Below are 18,337 nucleotides of genomic sequence, written 5' to 3'. Positions count from 1 at the left end.
ATAGTGTCTTACAAAGAACTTACTTGCAGGGCATCCACTATCGCTCTACTATTTTTAGATTCTGCAGATGGGATTTTCATCTCAAATCTGGCATATTAAATTCTCCAGCGATCACCACCTCTCCCTTCTTTCCTATCTCTTGGATGTCTTCAACCAGATCTCTGTCCAACTCTTCCTTTTGGTTTGGAGGCCTGTAAACCACTCCAATATAAATGGACGCCTCGTCATCTTTTTTTAGGTCAGCCCATAGTGCTTCTTCATTGCCCCATCTTCCTTGCAGCTCAGATGCTTGGATATTGTTTCTGACATAAAGAGCCACACCTCTCCCTTTTCTATCCACTCTGTCCTTCCTTAACAAGTTATAGCCAGGTATTGCCGTATCCCAATCATGAGATTCTGTGAACCATGTCTCTGTGATAGCAACAACGTCCAAGTCCGCCTCCACCATTAGGGCTTGCAGCTCTGGGATTTTATTTCCCAAACTATGAGCATTTGTGGTCATAGCTTTCCAGGTTTTCTCGTTAAGGTTACTGCTTTTCCTTGACTCCTTTTGAGACTTTAGTTGAGATTTGCTATTCACTTCACTCTTTCCCTTTGCAGTTGTGTCACTGATGACAGTCATCCATCTCAATGTGCTTTTTCTTTTGGTTATGGATTTTGAATTTCTGCTTGCATTCGTTTTTTTTCTCTTTTCTGGTAACACTTCAATGTTTTTCTCAAGAACTTCTTCAGTGTTTAATATAGAGAAGGCTTTTTGTTCTTGTTGCATTTGATACAGTGTGTCTCCTCATCACAGGTCTAATTCTACCAGAGCCCACTGTAATCCTGGTTTTTAATGAGTTCCTTAATGTCCTGTTTGAGTGTGTGTGTGTGGGGGGGGGGGGGGGGGGGGGGGGGAGGGTATACTTGTGGGCTGCCCATCTGTCAAGAATGGGTGACTGTGGGTCACAAGTGTTATCCTACCTGAGCCTACTGTATCTCTCTTTTTTTCTTGACTCCTGGTTTTTCTGTGGCACTGGGGAATTATTTTCTGAGTACTGTAATGTGGGTGAAATTCTCTTTATTGAAGCTAATTGAGCTTTAACTTCAGCCAGCTCCTTTTTCAAGGAAGACAGTTGTTCACAAATAGGGCAAGCTCTAAGTTTCCAGATGCTTTCCCTCAGAATAAAGGCTCCACAATAGTTACATTGGATAGTCCTCATTTTGGTAAATTATTTGACTGTTAACACCTAAGGAAATACTAATGTACTAATTTATCTTGATGCTAATTTTAAGTTCGGCAGTCTACATAAGAAAAACAAACCTAGGGGTAGGAGGGAGTCAAACAGTTTAAACCTAGGTCAATCTGGTTAGAGCAGGACACTTCCTGGAACTTTACTAGTCCTTTAGCTATTAAATGATCCCACAGCACTTATGTGCCAATATTAAACAGATTATTAAAGACAGCTATACAATAAGAGACATGCAGGTTTACTGAATCTTAAAGCAAACAATTAGCAAGGAACCAAACAAAATAATATACAATAACCAGACCTAGAGAAAGGTATAATGTAAGCACAGAGCAGTATTTATATACAGAGAGCCCAGATATAATGAAACTAGTAGAGAAGGGATAATGATAAACACAGAGCAGTTTTTATACACAGAGAGCACAGAGATTATGAAACACAGCGTACTAGTAGAGAGGGGATAATGGAAAGCACAGAGCAGTATTTATACACAGAAAGCTTCTACAATATAATAATTTCAATTTTTAGCACTCAGTGGCTTATCTGCTCTGGAAACAGTTGATTCTTCTCCTGGGCTGTGCCACAAGCAGTCTGTATTGTTCCAGCCGGCTCACAAGTTAGCTACCCCCAACCTCTGAGTTTGCCACACCCAATCTGGTTATACCTGGACAACTTCTGGAACCTACTAGTCTTTTAGCTATTAAATGATCCCACAGCACTTATGTGCCAATATTAAACAGAGTATTAAAGACAGCTATACAAGAACTCAACATTAATCTTAACCTTATTATGGAAGTAGTCTGCCATAGTCTAGGCAGACAGTGAAGGGTTTTTGGAGGCAAGGAAGTTTGTTAGATGGATAAGAACATGCCATACTGGGTCAGACCAAGGGTCCATCAAGCCCAGCATCCTGTTTCCAACAGTGGCCAACCTGTTTCCAACAGTCTTACTTGGCAAGTGCAGTGGCAGACTGGAAGGAGGTCAGTATGAATTTGAAATGTATAAAGTCAAAATGGGCGTGGGGTATTAGCCAGAGAAACACTATAGAGTGGGCACAAGAATGTAGAGCATGAATTCTGCAAGTGAGCCACAGATACATTTTGGTACAATTTACAGGATGGGGAAGAGCAAGAGTGGACAATGCATAGGAGAATGCAACATGCACATTTTTCAAATTGGGGTCATTATGGATAAATGTTTGGTATGTGCTGTACTTATTTGGTATCCAAAGGGAAAAATTCATAGTAAATATGGCCCTGTAGTACCTTTCAGGAATAAGTTATTTGGAGAGAATGAGTAGAAAAATTAAAGAAAATTATAGCAAATGAATTGTTTATATGTAGTCAAGTTGTGTAGACAGTTCATAACCTTTGTGTTTTCTTTTTTTGTTTCAGAATCTCGCTGTGACAAGGAGATGGATGCTTTCAGTGGATATGCTATGTGCCTTCCTGATCTCACTAGACTTCAGACCTGCCACTTTATGGAACACCGCCCAATTCTGTGTATAGAAATTAAGGTGAATTATATTTACATAACAGACTGAGCTGGCTCTTAAATTCTGGGAAATATATTTCAAAATTTAAATGTTAAGTCTGTCTTACACATGCAGTATGGGATAAATTCTTCCAATAACCTTATGCCCATCAACTAGATATTATTTTGTGAGAAACAAAACTGTTAAACATCTTTATTTGTTGATTTTTATATAAAAATCACATCTTCAGATACAGCTGGCGTTAAGTTTATGAAAACGCCTCTAAAATTTCAGATGCACTTCTGGTTCCATGTAAAATCATTAATATACCACAGGTTGCCAAGTATTCTGGACAATTGAGTGCTCTACTGGTAAATTAACCTAATTTTCAAATCTATGGCAAAGGCCATTTTCTTACTAAATGCTATTTTGTTTGCATAGTTTTGATTTGTGTTGAGAACAGTATTTACAAGATGCTGAAAGTATAATTTTATTTTTTGTAAAATCTGTTCTTATCCCAGGACAAGCAGGATGCTAGTCCTCGCGTATGGGTGACATCATTGATGAAGCCCTATTGTGGAAAACTTGCTGTCAAAGTTTCTAGAAAATTTTGACTGGCACTCTGAGCCTACTGAGCATGCCCAGCATGCTATGATATTCTCAGCCACAGGGGTCTCCCTTCAGTCTTCGTTTTTCTGCGCTGCTGTTGGCATCGCAGAGCAGGAGCCTGTGTGAGTTTTCTCAGTTTTGTCTGACTAACAGTCAGATTTCAGAACCATTTATTCTCTCCCATATCGGGGTCTCTCGGGTTACCACCGGCTGGTGAGTAAATCTTAGTCTCTGTTTTACTCTTTGAGTAAAATATTTTCCTCTCACTTTTTCTTTCATTTTCATCGACGGCTGTGGACGAAAAAATATGGCCATGGGATTTAAAAAAATGTCCCAACTGTAATCGGACAATGTCCATTACAGATCCACACCGCGAGAGTGTGCTTTGTTTAGAAGAAACACACGACATAACAACCTGACCCAAGTGTGCAGAAATGACCGCGAAGGGAAGAAAGGCCTGCCAAGAAAAGATGGAGCATTTATTCCATCTACAGCTTCTGCCATCCCCTTCCACATCGACTCAATCGTCTCCGGCCGGAGTCTCCAAACGTATAATATTGAAAAAACGTCGTCCGGAAGGGTCGGGGGATCATTCATTGCAGACACAGTCGATGGCATCGACAAAGTCCGCGACCAAACACCATCCAAAGCATCGCCATCGACACCCAACAATACCAGAGGTGCTTCTCTCTCCGGAGGAATCGACCGCGAAACGGCCTAGACTCCAGGAAACACCGGTGCCGCCTTCGCCGAGGCCTTCACCCCATATCGAAGCACAGATCGTCGAACCTCCACAGGGCCCTGTGGAAGGACCATCGACACCTCCACCGCCACCACGTGTAGCTGCTCTGCCCACACCAGCTATCACAGAGGAATTGTTGGATTTCATTCGTCAAGCAGTGCTCCAAGCCTTGAAGGATCAACAGACGCCGATGCCACAGCCGAAGACTATACAGAGGCGACCATCGATGCCGATGCCCGACCCGATACCATCGATGTCACCTGGGGCTCCAGGACATCCAGAATTCGCACTGTACCAGCTTCTAATGAGAAAATTGGATGAAATAGTCGGTGCTATTCCATCAACTTCATCCAAGCCACGAGAAGAAGTCCCTGGACGGATACCTGTAGATGATCCACAGCCAGGTCCTTCAGGACTTCCTCGTCCACCAAGGTCTGTTCCAACGTCTCCACATCAGGGCGATCCATATGATACCTGGGACGACAGGCATACAGACACTTCTTCTGAAGGATTTATGTCTGATCCTTCCCCTCCAGAAGAACAAAAGAAATCTCCACTGGAGGTTTTATCCTTCACAAATTTTGTTCAGGATATGGCAGACACCATACCGTTTACTCTGGTAGCCGAAGAGGACGCTAGACAGCAAACACTGGAGGTCCTTCAATTTGTGGACCCTCCAAAACAAGTCTTGGCTATACCTGTTTATGAAGTCCTCCTAGACTTACAGCACAGACTCTGGGAGCACCCATGCTCAGTACCAGCTATCAATAAGAGAGTGGACACCACTTATTTGGTACAATCTGTCCCCGGTTACCAGAAAGCACAACTGCCACATCAATCAGTTGTCGTGGAGTCTGCACAAAAGAAATCAAAACGGATAAGGCCTCATTCCTCCACTCCTCCAGGCAAGGATCATAGATTCTTGGATTCCCTGGGCAGAAAAATGTATCAAGGAGCCATGCTAAAAACAAAAATTGCATCATATCAGTTATACATGATGCAATATCAGAGAAACCTGTGGAAACAGATGCAAGATTTTTCAAATTCGTTACCACAGCAATATCAAGAAGCAGCTCAAGCAATCATACACAAAGGACTTGAAGCTGGCAAGCACGAAGTCCGAGCTGCTTATGATAGTTTTGAAACAGCCTCTGGTATAAGTGCGAGGCGCTGGGCATGGCTTAAAGCCTCGGACCTCAGGTCCAAGAAAAGTTGGTTGATTTACCATGTGTTGGTGACAACCTTTTTGGCACTAAGGTACAAGATGCTGTAGCACAGTTAAAGGAACACACAGAAACCCTGCGTCAACTGTCGTCAGTTCCACAGGACTCTGCTACACCATCATCTCGCCGAACTCCAAGGAAGGAATCTCGGCGACCCTTCTACAGACAGAGGCATTATTACCCTCAAGCATCAAGAGGCAGATCTTCTAGACCGCAGCAAAGATCTCAGCCTAGACAACCTAGAGCTGCTAGGCCTCAACCTCTGCCGCAGATGGGACCGGCCATCTCTTCAACCCTCAACCAGATATACCGGTAGGAGGCCGGGTATCCTCCTTTTACAACCATTGGATACAAATAACATACCAATGGGTACTCACAATAATATCTCGAGGATACCAACTCAATTTTGTCTCAACTCCAAGAGATTCTCCTCCAAGGCCTCTTCCGCTAAGTGAAAATCACATAATTCATCTACAAGCAGAATTATCCACCCTTCTGAGAGCCAGAGCTGTAGAGCTGGTGCCCCGGACTCAGCAGGGCAGAGGATTCTATTCCTGTTATTTCCTCATTCCAAAGAAAACCGGAGGTCTACGTCCCATCCTAGACCTAAAAAATCTCAACAAATTTCTGAAGAAAGAAAAGTTCAGGATGGTTTCTCTAGGCACCATGCTTCCACTTCTTCAAACAGGAGATTGGCTTTGTTCTCTGGATCTTCAAGACGCTTACGCTCACATTCCAATATTCCCTCCTCTTCGCAAGTACCTGCCTTTCATGGTGGGTTATCAACATTTCCAGGACAGAGTACTGCCATTTGGACTTGCATTAGCTCCCAGAGTGTTCACAAAATGGCAGTAATAGCAGCACACTTACACAAAGAAAGTGTCCATGTTTTTCCTTATCTAGACAACTGGCTAATCAGAAGTCAATCTCAACAAGGAGCTCTGGCTTCCCTCTGTCGAACAATTACTCTACTTCACTCCATGGGCTTTCTCATCAATTATCAAAAGTCCCATCTCATTCCGTCTCACCTGCTTCAATTCATAGGAGCAGAATTGAACACCATACTTTCAAAAGCTTTTCTACCAGAGGATCAGGCAGACACACTTTCCCTGTTGGCAAACTCGCTACACTCAAACAAGCAACAGCTCATCTGTTTCTAACTTTACTAGGCCACATGGCCTCCACAGTTCATGTCACTCCTATGGCAAGGCTAGCCATGAGGGTAACCCAATGGACTTTAAGAGCACAATGGATCCAAGCCATTCAACCACTGTCCTCTCCAATTCAAGTGACCCACCAGTTAAGATCATCTCTATTTTGGTGGGCGAACAAGGACAACTTGCGCAAGGGCCTACCCTTCCAGCAACCAGTCCCACAGATAACTTTAACTACAGATGCATCCACCTTAGGTTGGGGAGCTCACATAAACAATCTCCAAACCCAGGGTACTTGGACAAAACTCGAAGCAACATTTCAAATCAATTTCCTGGAACTTCGAGCTATACATTATGTGCTGCATGCGTTCAAGGACTGCCTTTCACACAAGACTGTTCTGATCCAAACGGACAACACAGTAGCCATGTGGTACATCAACAAACAGGGAAGTATGGGCTCATATCTCCTTTGTCAAGAAGCCGCTCAGATTTGGGATTGGGCCCTGACGCACCCAATGTTTCTCCGGGCCACTTATCTGGCAGGCATTCACAACGTAGTGGCAGATCGACTCAGTCGTCAATTCCAACCACACGAATGGTCCCTGGATCCCTTAGTAGCGACCAGGATATTTCAAAGTTGGGGGCAACCAACAATAGACCTCGTTGTATCACACCTGAATCACAAAGTGGACAAGTTCTGCGCTCTGCACAGACAGAAACACCAACCAGCCAAGGACGCCTTTGCTCACCCTTGGAACTCAAGCCTTCTATACGCGTATTCTCAGATACCACTCATAACCAAAACTCGTGAAGCTACAACAGGACAAGGGGTCCATGATACTCATAGCCCTGTATTGGCCTTGACAAGTATGGTTTCCCACACTTCTAGACCTCTTGATCAGAGAACCAATTCGCCTGGGTGTAGTTCCCACACTCATAACTCAGGATCAGGGTCGGTTGCACCATCCCAACCTTCAATCCCTATCCCTGACGGCATGGATGTTGAAAGCTTGATTTTACAACCACTCAATCTTACAACCAATGTATCTCAAGTGCTTATAGCTTCACATAAACCTTCGACACGAAAGAATTATTCTTTGAAATGGAAAAGGTTTGCCTTGTAGTGCATGCAAAAGAGTATTGACCCTTTCACCTGCCCCACAACTTCTCTACTAGACTACTTATGCCAAATTTCAGACTCTGGTCTCCAAACTTCATCTGTAAGAGTCCATTTAAGTGCAATCTCAGCTTACCATAACAGGATGGGAGATGCACCAATAGCTATACATCCTCTTGTCAGTAGATTTATGAGAGGTTTAATTCACCTTAAACCACCAATTCGGCCACCTGTCACAGAATGGGACCTGAATTTGGTCTTAACAAGACTCATGCGTTCTCCCTTTGAACCCATGAATTCCTGTGATCTTAAATTTCTCACATGGAAGACTATCTTCCTTATAGCCATTACATCGGCTAGAAGGGTTAGTGAGTTACAAGCACTTGTCACGTACTCACCCTATACAAAATTCCTACATGATAGTGGTTCTCCGTACACATCCAAAATTCCTTCCCAAGGTAGTTACGGAATTCCACTTGAACCAATCCATAGTTTTGCCCACATTCTTTCCAAGGCCTCATTCTCACCAAGGAGAACGGGCCTTACATACCTTGGACTGTAAGCGTGCGCTAGCGTTCTACTTAGACAGAACTGCAGTCCACAGGAAATCCACTCAACTGTTTGTATCTTATGATCCAAACAAACCGGGAAAAGCAGTGGGTAAACATACTGTCTCCAATTGGCTAGCAGATTGCATACAGTTTTTGTTATGAAAAAGCAGGCCTTCCTCTCCAAGGGTGAGTAAAGGCGCATTCAGTAAGAGCGATGTCAACCTCAGTAGCACACTATCGTTCAGTGCCAATTCTTGACATATGTAAAGCAGCAACATGGAGTTCTCTTCACACCTTTGCAGCTCATTACCGTTTGGACAGAGAAGGACGACAAGATTCAACTTACGGACAATCTGTCTTAAAGAATTTGTTTCCAATATAATCCCAACTCCTCCTACATCCAACCTGCTGTGATCTTCGGCTGCCTCATTTTCACCATCAATACTTCACTGTTGCTTCACTACAAAATTACTCAGCCTTTAGCTTGCTAATCAGCCATATGTGAGGACTAGCATCCTGCTTGTCCTAGGATAAAGCAAAATTGCTTACCTTGTAATAAGTGTTATCCCAGGACAGCAGGATGTAGTCCTCACGAAACCCACCCGCCACCCAGCGGAGTTGGGTCCAATACGTTTTATTTTATTTTTTGCTAAAGCTTATTGCTACATACGAGACTGAAGGGAGACCCCAGTGGCTGAGAATATCATGGCATGCTGGGCATGCTCAGTAGGCTCAGAGTGCCAGTCAAAAGTTTCTAGAAACTTTGACAGAAATTTTTCCGCAATAGGGCTCCATCAATGATGTCACCCATATGTGAGGACTACATCCTGCTGTCCTGGGATAACACCTATTACAAGGTAAGCAATTTTGCTTTATTGATAGGCTGTCCGTATTGTATACTTATTCTGTAGGGGTTACTTTTTTTTTTTTTTTTTATGACAAGTTCTTGTAAAAAAAAAACAACAAAATCCCAAATACACAGAGAATGGAAATGGGAAAATGTAGAAATGGAAACATATCTTTGCTGCATGTTAAACATAAAGTTCATTGATTGAATTTCATATGTGAACTTTAATTCAAGCAGTTTAATTCCATCTTCTCCCTCTTCCAGAGGTTAAATTATTTTTCTAAATCATCTTTTAAGGCTTATATTAGGCATTCTGTGTTTGCTGTCTCCTATATTGCATTTGCTAAATTATGTCTGAGGTGGTATTTTCCAGAAAAAGGCTATAATGAGTCTGTCTGCATGGATTAGAATGATTGTTTATGATAGTTTAGTATATTAGTCTGCTAATAACTCAATAAACATAAATTAAATATTGCTATAAAAGGTATGATTACAGTGGACTTGTGGGTTCTCTAAGAGCTTGATTCGCTTACTTCACCCTATTTCTCTAGGTTCAAATGAATATTTGTGAGTTATCATTTGAATAATTGAATAATACATTAATTTAATACTTTTTGCAGCCCAAATGTGGGTTTCTTCCTTCTTCCTGTCATATTACAAAGGAGGTGAAGCACAAGGTGTGTCGCTTTTGTATGCATCAGCATCTCAAGGTAAATTGCATGTTCTCCTGCTCTTGTTGTTTTTGGTTTTTTTTTCAAATTATAGTCAAAGATAATAGGAAGTATATTTTAATAAAACTGCATATAATTTTACTCTGCCTGTGTGTCTCCCATTAAGATAAAGTAGACTATTTGGGATCCTGCCAAGTACTTGTGACCTGCCTTGGCCACTGTTGGATACTGGACTTCGTGGACCCTTGGTCTGACCCAGTATGGTAGTTCTTACAGTTCTTATGTTCTTATGACTATTTTGGTTGGGATGCATAATTTTTATTTTTCTTTAGTGCCCTTTTTTTAAAAAGTGCAGGCCTCTACAACCTGCCCACTTGTACTTGCTGAACATATTGTAGAATTTGTGGTCCTGCTCTACCCAATTATCTAGTTTGGTCATGGATAGCTTATATGTTTCAGAAAAAGTGGAACTGAGCTGGCCTGGTCAGAGCGATGTGCATTGCCATGCAAAAGATCTCTGATCCCTGGGGCTGGTCAGGGTTAGGTATGCTGCTGAGGCAGTATTCACAGTCTCTGAGAGGAGTCTGAGTCATTGCATAATGGTGATACTAGTGGCCAGCATAAGGCCCATTATTACAGGGATCTGCAAGGAGCACTATGCATGACTCCGCTAAGACTGTCATTGTGAAGATTGGGCTGGGTGATTTGAGAAGGGATTTAGAGGATATAGAGGACATTTTTCAAAGCCATTTATGTAAATCTGACAATTGCCTTTTCTGAGTATGGATAAAAGTATGCAGGTTATTCCACATGATGTGTACTTTTAGCCATATTTATAAAAGGCATGCCTGAGGTATATTTAAGCCGGAGAGGAAAATTAACATGTAGACTTCATTTTCAGTTCTTTGCACGTTATTTTCAATGAAAAACACTACCCACACAAAGGGTACATACAAACCTGTGAGAACCTTGTCACGTTTCAAAGTGAAAGTATATGTTTAACTTTTTTTTAAAAATTGGTGTAAAGTTCATATAAAAAATACTCCCAAACTTTGTCCCCATGTGGGCTGTTTGAAAAGTTCCCCCAAAAGGTGCAGGAGGAAAATGGTCAATTCCATTTTTTTTCCACCTGTGACTTTTTTCAAGGTCTGTAAAACTGTTTATTAATAGCACATGCACCTTTGGAAGGACATAGTGCATCAGATGGAATGTAGGCATTATGGCAGTCTAATCAATAAAAGAAACAGAAGGTAACTAAACAAAGCTGTTCATTGTACTGAGAGAGGAAACATGTCCCAACTATAAGTTGCATGTGATCTTATCTTTGGTATGCACTTAAATTCATGGTAAAACTTCAGGACACATTTCTGTTTGTAGTATCAAGTATGAGGATATATTTTATTCCTGATTACTTGTGTTCTGAAAATGTTTGCTTGAGGTTAACATAAAATCTTCCTTTCTTTTCTCAGAAAAAGTTAAATATACAGCTAATGTGCCTATTTCTAATGAATTTAGTTTGTTTTCAGTCTTTTTTTTTTTTTTTTTTTTTGCATCTGAAGAAGTCATTTGTGGTACAGCTGGACTTGTGGAGCATATATTGTGATTTATAAATCAAGGAATGAAATGCTGTATGTCCCTGTTTTGCTCCCTTTTTCTCTTATGCATAAGTATTGTTGTTTCTAGAAAGTTAGACTTCCTGAATTGTTTCTGATTCATCCAGGAAACAATCTTTTCCATACAGAAGAGGATTCTTCTACCAGGGGTGTGCCTGCTGCCAGTATGTAAAGCAACAATATCAGCTTCTAAGATCTTGTTGGAGAGAAAAGAGACAGCCTAAAACACTGGAAGTCTTGTAGTCAAAGCCTGCCCATAGTTCTTAAACGCGGGCAGCATGACCAGTTTTTCCAAGGACTCTAGAACTATCTTGCCATCAGGGGACAGGATCCAATATTTTACCAGATCCAGGCACGAAGCAACCAATGAGTCCTGAAAATAATGAGCCTGGGGTATTGGCTATAATTCTACCATATTCCACCAGATTATCTGATTCATGGTCACAAGACAAACCAACAACAAAACAGTGTACTCCAGGAAGAGATGTCTGTGCTTGGAAAAAGCAGTCAGTTTCAATGGAGAAATCAACAGAGGGTTTTAATCCAGGTATTTAGTTGTGAAGAAATTGGGAGGTTTTAGACACATACTGGATTTGAGAGATCTCAACAAATTTTTGTTTTGGGAGAAGTTCAAAATAAAATAACTGAAGACCATCTGTGCCCTGCTGGTTATGAAAACCTAGTTGCTGTTGTGTTGACCCTAGAATATGAAAGCTGACAAAGTTTGTGAATGCCGACCAACAATTTTAATGCTGACTTTGTAAACCGTTGTGACCAGTCTAGCCCTTGTCATCATCTTCCCTCTTTCTCCAAGGACAAGCAAGGATGGTAGTCCTCACACAAGGGTGACATCATCAAATGGAGCCCCGATGTGGAAAAATTCAGTTTTTAGAACTTTGATTAGGTATACTGAGCTGCCTAGCATTCCCTATTGCACAAGTCCACACAGGGTCCCTCTAGTCTTTTTCTGCAGAGCTGTAAGCCTTGCAGTGTGAGTGAGCTCACTTTTGGCTGTTTTGGCCTTGTGGAAAGCTTTCCTCTTTCTTGTGTTTTTCACGGGTTTTTTCTCGTTCTGTTGCTGGGTCCTTCTTGGTGTCTCCCTGTAGTGTACTTAGGGTTTTTGGCGATTCCGGTAAGTGTCTGTGGTCAATCCCCCGCGGTGGCGGTGCCTCGTGCTCGCCTGCTGCCATAGATTTCAGTTTGTGCCCCCTTTGTTTTGTCTCAACATGGCCACATCCGGTTTTTGGTGATGCCTCCGGAGGCCGAGGACCATGTCTATCACTAATCTGCATGAGAGATGTGTCCTTTGCCTGGGAGCATGGCATGATGCTCGGGGTTGCCGCTTTTGCGCCCAAATGACCCCAAAGGACGACTACTTAAACTCAAGATGGAACAGCTCTTCGGAACAAAAAAGTCCGAGCCATCGGCATCGATGGTCCTGGGAGTCGTACTGATGGACACAGTGCCATCGACATTGGCGGGACCATCTGTGCTGTTGGCAGATAGGGATGCTGGAGACCATCCACCATTGATCTCCTTCAGGCTGTCAGGTTCCTCGTCATCTGCCTCAGCTCCGGGGAAGGACCAATCCAAGCATCAAGGGAAGCCAAAGAAGCATTGGCACTGATCCCCATGGAGTGGCAGTCCTCCATTGTTGCTGCCATCTGTGATGCCTCCAGTGGAGGCATCTGTGATGTCTCCACTGGTCCTGATGCCAGTCACCGATCCATCTTGTGGTTCTAAAGATCTGGCCACCCTTCCTTCCTCCCAGTCAGTGATGGCATCGGCAACGTTTGAGGAGGAGCTGGAGCAGAGATTCCAGCTGGCGGTTATGTGGGTTCTGCAGGACTTCAGTCCTATGGCACCAACTGCACCAGACCCGGTGCCGCCTGTCCTCATACCACTGCTGGAAAAGCTCAACTTGCTCATCAGTGCGTTAATGACCCAGCTAGCATTGGTTCCAGGAAAGCATCGCTGCCCAGCGGGGAACAGAGGCCTCCCCCTACTGATATGGTGGTAGTTACCGGTTCCTCCAGAGGAAACTCAACCTTGGCCAGCAGAGGCCTGCAGTCCCCAGTCCAGTTTTACTGGTGCCTGCACCTCTGGTCGAAGGCCAAGCACCTAGGGCCCCATCACTTGTAGCTTATAGTGAGAATGAGGATCTCATTCTCACTATATGATGATGCTTTGGAGCCTCCCTCTGAGGGCTCAGAGGTTCTCCCATCAGACCCTTCTCCTCCAGAGGAGCGAAGGAAGTCTCTGCCTGAGGACTTTACCTTTGCAGGGTTTGTGAGGGTGTGATGGCAGTGTAAGCAAGTTTAGGGGTGCAGTGATCTGTCTGCTACAAGACATTGAAAATTAAAGATACGGGAAATCCTCAGCACTGATCATATTACAAAATATGTATAGTTATTCATCGGTAAAAAGTTTACCTTGATGTAAACCTTATATAAGCTGGATAACACGTGTTGTAAATGACACATAAGCCATAAGGTAATATAAGATCTGTTCTGATAGATGCATATGTATACCCACATATGTTTGTGAGTTGGTGCAGCAAGGCTGTATTAATGATATTGATTGATCTTGTTTTTTTAATTGAATGAATGGGTTATAGTATGAACGGGTATAAGTGTCAGTGTTGTGAAGCCATCGAGACACATTTCATGGTATTTGTCAAGTAATTTGTGATAATAAAGCTTGCATACTCTCTTGTATATGTGTGGTACAAGACACTGCCAGCTGCCTTTCCACCTTACTTGCGATCCTAAGTCAGGAAAGAATAACGTGTATTCTCCTGAGAAATAGACTTTTATTTACCAGATTTGGCAGGATATATCATTTAGAAAATAACAATTCTGGTCTCTAACATCTTGGTCACTAAGCACCAGTTTTCCCTAAAGAAAATTCTGTACCATGGACAGATCTGATAAGGTATTCTTCAGTGTATCAGGGCAAAAGTTTCTTTGCTTTTCCACTGAGACAGTGCGGTTTAAAGCTCACCTGGGTATGTCTTTCTCTTGCAGTGACAGTGCCTGGGGCCTGTCAGTTTCTTCGCTCTAATGATTCATAATTGATAATTCAGATGTAAATATGAGATCTCCCTACAGTAGAAGCCATCTGTTTTCATTTGCTACTGGAGGAGGATGTCGGGCACAAAATGCTTTGAGATCTTCCAGTTCGTGGAGCCTCTTTAGGAGATTGTGGCAGTCCTGGTGCACAACATCTTAAGGAGCTGCTGCTGAAGATATGGGAACACCCCTCACAGTGCTTCCCATTAATAAGGAGGAGGATCGGGTCTACCTCGTCCAGAAGGCTGCTGGATTTGATAAGTGGCAGCTGCCCCACTAGTCAGTGGTGGTTGAATCCACCCTCAAAAGGGCCAAACATTCTCAGACTTATTCGTCTGCGCCCCCGGGGAAGGACCACAGAATGATGGACGCTCTTGAGAGGAAGATGATTCATGGTGCCATGCTCATTGCTTGTATTTCTGCCTACCATCTCTATATGAACCAGTACTCATGGGACATCTGGAGATGGAAAACACGAGGGCCGAGTGACTTACAGTGTTTCGAGATGACAGAGTCTCTGCAGCGGGAATTGGCGCCCCCAGAATGGCATGGCTTTTGGGCCTTGGATCTCCGACCAGAGGGGTACAAGAACGACTCACCGATGTGTACTGGAGATAATCCCTTCAGAGGGTGAGGGATGCCATGGCCCAACTTCGGGACCAGCATAAAACCCTTCAACAACTCTCCACTCGCTAGCACTCCATACCTGTCATCCTCTTCTAGAAGGCCAGTGAGACAGGGACAAAGGAAGTGATTCTTTCACCAAAGGAAGTACCATCCTCCACCCCCCTTGCTCCCATCAACACAATCAAGGTTCCTGCAGCCATCCTAGGCAGCAGAGCCCCCAAGCCCCAACCTGCTCCTCAGTCAATTCCAGGGACAGGGTTTTGACTGGGTGTTAGAGAATTTAGGCCAGTTGCCTGTACCCAAGATGTTGGACCCTCCAGTCGGGGGCAGGTTGCTGTTCTTCACAAACCAGTGGCCCAGTATAACCTCAGACCAGTGGGTTCTTTCCATCATCCGTCAAGGGTACCAATTGACCCTATTGGGTGTCCCGCCAAATTGCCCTCCATGCCCGTTTTGGGGGCCGGTAGCGCATCAGGAGGTACTACAAACAGAGCTCTCCTCCCTCTTAATAGCCAGGGCAGTTGAGCCCGTACCACCAGGGCAAAGAGGGCGGAGATTCTACTCCAAGTACTTCCTGATTTCAAAGAGAACAGGAGGACTCTGTCCCATCCTAGACCTAAGGTCCTTGAAAAAGTTTTTCTAAAAAAAAGAATTTCAACATGGTTTCCCTGAACATAAACGCCATACTGGGTCAGATCAAGGGTCCATCAAGCCCAATATCCTGTTTCCAACAGTGGCCAGTCCAAGTCACAAGTACCTGGCAAGTACCCAAACATTAGATAGATCACAAGCTACTACTGCTTATTAATTACTGTAATAGCAGTTTATGGATTTTTCTTCTAGGAACTTGTCCAAACTTTTTTTTTTTTTTTTTTTTTTTACACAAAAAAGGGGACTGGCTATGCTCCCTCAATCTAAAGGAGGCATACACTCCCATCGAGAGCTTCCCTGGTCACAGGAAGTATATCAGATTTGTTGTGGGGAAACAGCATTTCCAGTTCCGGGTGTTGCTGTTCATGCTAGAGTCAGCCCCATGAATCTTCACAAAATGCCTGGCCGTGGTGGCAGCGCACCTCTGCAGACTGGGAGTGCATGTTTTCTTCTATCTGGACAATTGTATGGTCAACAGCACATCTCAGGCAGGGACCACCTGGTCCATGCGCTTGACCATCTGCGTTTTGGAGTCACTAGGGTTTATTATCCACTACCCGAAGTCCCATCTCAGCCTGTCACATCAATTGGAGTTCCTAGGAGCCCTGCTGGATGCGGCTCAGGCCAAGGCCTTCCTGCATCATCAAAGGGCCATCACCTTGACAACCACTGTGGCAGAGATTTAGCAGAGCCAGAAGGTGTCAGCCTGGCACATGTTGAGGCTGTTGGGCCACATGGCTGCAACAGTCCATGGCACATTCTTAGCATATTTACAAATGCGCAGAGCCCAGTAGACCCTGAAGTCGCAATGGAGCCAGACCACTCAGAGCCTCCAGAAATGCTTCCAAGACACCCCTTCTCTCGGACTTCTCTCAGGTGTTGGGCACTTTCAAATTTGGAATGGGGGATCTCTTTTCTAAGTTCCCCTACCCAAATTGTCCTAACTACGGATGTGTCTACTCTGGGCTGGGGTGCTCATGTAGATGGGCTCAGCACTCAGAATCTCTAGGCTGCGCAAGAATGCTTTTGTCAAACCAACTTCCTGGAGCTTCGGGCAGTCAGGTACGTGCTGAGTTTTCAGAGATTGGCTGTCCAACAAGTTATTCTAATCTAAACAACCAGGTAGCCATGTGGTATCTCAAAAAGCAGGGAGGCACGGGCTCGTACATCCTGTGTCAGGAAGCAGTCCAGATTTGGTCATGGGTTCTGTCCCACAGGATGGTGCTCAGGGCCAAGTACCTGTCTGGGATGGGAGAGCATGGTAGCGGATAGGCTGAGTCAAGCCTTCAGACCTAACGAGTGGTCCATGGACCAGGGGGTAGTGAATTGGATATTCCACCTCTGGGGAGCCCAGATGTAGATTTGTTCGCATCTCCCCGCAACTGGAAGGTGCCTCTGTTCTGCTCCCTGTCCGGGTCAGATGGCAAACCAGCTTCGGACTCCCTGGCCTGTCATTGGGCTGGAGTCTTCTGTAAGTATATCATCAAATTCCCTTACTGGCGAGGACAGGGGACTATAATCCTCCATAGCCTCTCAATGGCCAAGACTGGTCTGGTTTTTCAATCCTGTGGGAGTTTTCCATCTGGAAACCGATCAGGCTGGGGACTTACCCAGCTCTCATCACACAAGATCAGGGCAGGCTGCAGCATCCCAATCTCCAGGCCCTGTTGCTTGCAGCCTGGTTGTTGAGAGGTTAATTCTGCAGCCCCTTGATCTTTGAGGATGTGTCTTGGGTCCTGGTGGCTTCCAGAAAACATTCCTCTAGAAAGACCTATGGACTGAAATGGAGGAGGCTTTCCAAGTGGTGTAAATGCTCTAGAGCTGTTCTGCCCTATTCAAAACTGCTTGATTACCTTCCACACTTATCGGAAGCTGGCTTAAAAATCAACTCCGTTAGAATTTATCTTAGTGCAGTTAGTGCATGCCACCTTGGTTAGATAGTACACCCATCTCTGTACAGCCTATGTTTCATGCAGGGCCTGCTTCAATTGAAGCCTCTCCTAAGGCTTCCCTCTGTGTCTTGGGACCTCAATGTGGTGTTGACTCAGCTGATGAAAGCTTCTTTTGAGCCGCTGCACACCTGTGATCTGAAGTACCTGACCTGGAAGATCATATTTTTGGTGGCGGTCACTTCAGAGCTCTAGGCCTTAGTGACTTACCCACCTTACACTAAGTTTTATCATGATAGGATGGTCTTGCATACGCAGCCTAAATTCCTGCCTAAGGTGGTGACTGACTTCCATCTTAACCAGTCCATCGTCCTGCCAGCATTCTTCCCTGGGCTTCATGTGTGCCAAGGCGAACAAGCACTGCACAGTTTGGACTACAAGCGAGCCTTAGCCTTCTATCTGGATTGGACAGAAGCCCATAGAAAGTCCACCCAACTCTTTATTTGTTTTGATAGGAACAGATTGTGCATTCCCCTTGCCAAACAGACACTATCCGGTTGGCTAGCAGACTGCATCTCCTTCTGTTATGCCCAGGCATGACCGCATCTTGGGCATCATTTGAAGGATCATTCTTTCAGAGCCATGGCAGCATCTGTGGCCCACTTGTGAGCTGTGCTCATGGAGGAGATCTGCAAAGATGCAACTTGGAGTTCTCTCCACGCATTCACATTGCACTATTGCCTGGATGAGGCTGGCCAAGGTGACATTAGGTTTGTCCAAGTCTCCTTCGGAACCTGTTTGAGATATAGATCCCAAGTCTCCCCACTTAGGGCCTGTTTGGGTTCAGGTGCACCTTTGGCACCTAGTTG

The 18,337-nt window shown here is 44.2% G+C and overlaps 1 protein-coding gene across 4 annotated transcripts in view; it reads left to right on the top strand.

The window, feature by feature from the left end:
• IPPK (inositol-pentakisphosphate 2-kinase) overlaps nt 1-18,337 on the top strand; it is a 189,672-nt gene that overhangs the window by 106,238 nt on the left and 65,097 nt on the right. For all 4 annotated transcript variants that reach the window (XM_029599379.1, XM_029599381.1, XM_029599376.1 and 1 more), the window contains exons 6-7: nt 2,624-2,745; nt 9,567-9,656. In XM_029599379.1, the coding sequence (XP_029455239.1) occupies nt 2,624-2,745; nt 9,567-9,656 (212 nt within the window). The remainder of the gene's footprint in view (nt 1-2,623; nt 2,746-9,566; nt 9,657-18,337) is intronic.

This window comes from Rhinatrema bivittatum, chromosome 4 (genome assembly GCF_901001135.1).
Source record: "Rhinatrema bivittatum chromosome 4, aRhiBiv1.1, whole genome shotgun sequence".
Classification (NCBI taxonomy): domain Eukaryota; kingdom Metazoa; phylum Chordata; class Amphibia; order Gymnophiona; family Rhinatrematidae; genus Rhinatrema; species Rhinatrema bivittatum.
Note: the sequence above shows the minus strand (reverse complement) of the source record. Positions and strands in the feature narration are given on the sequence as shown.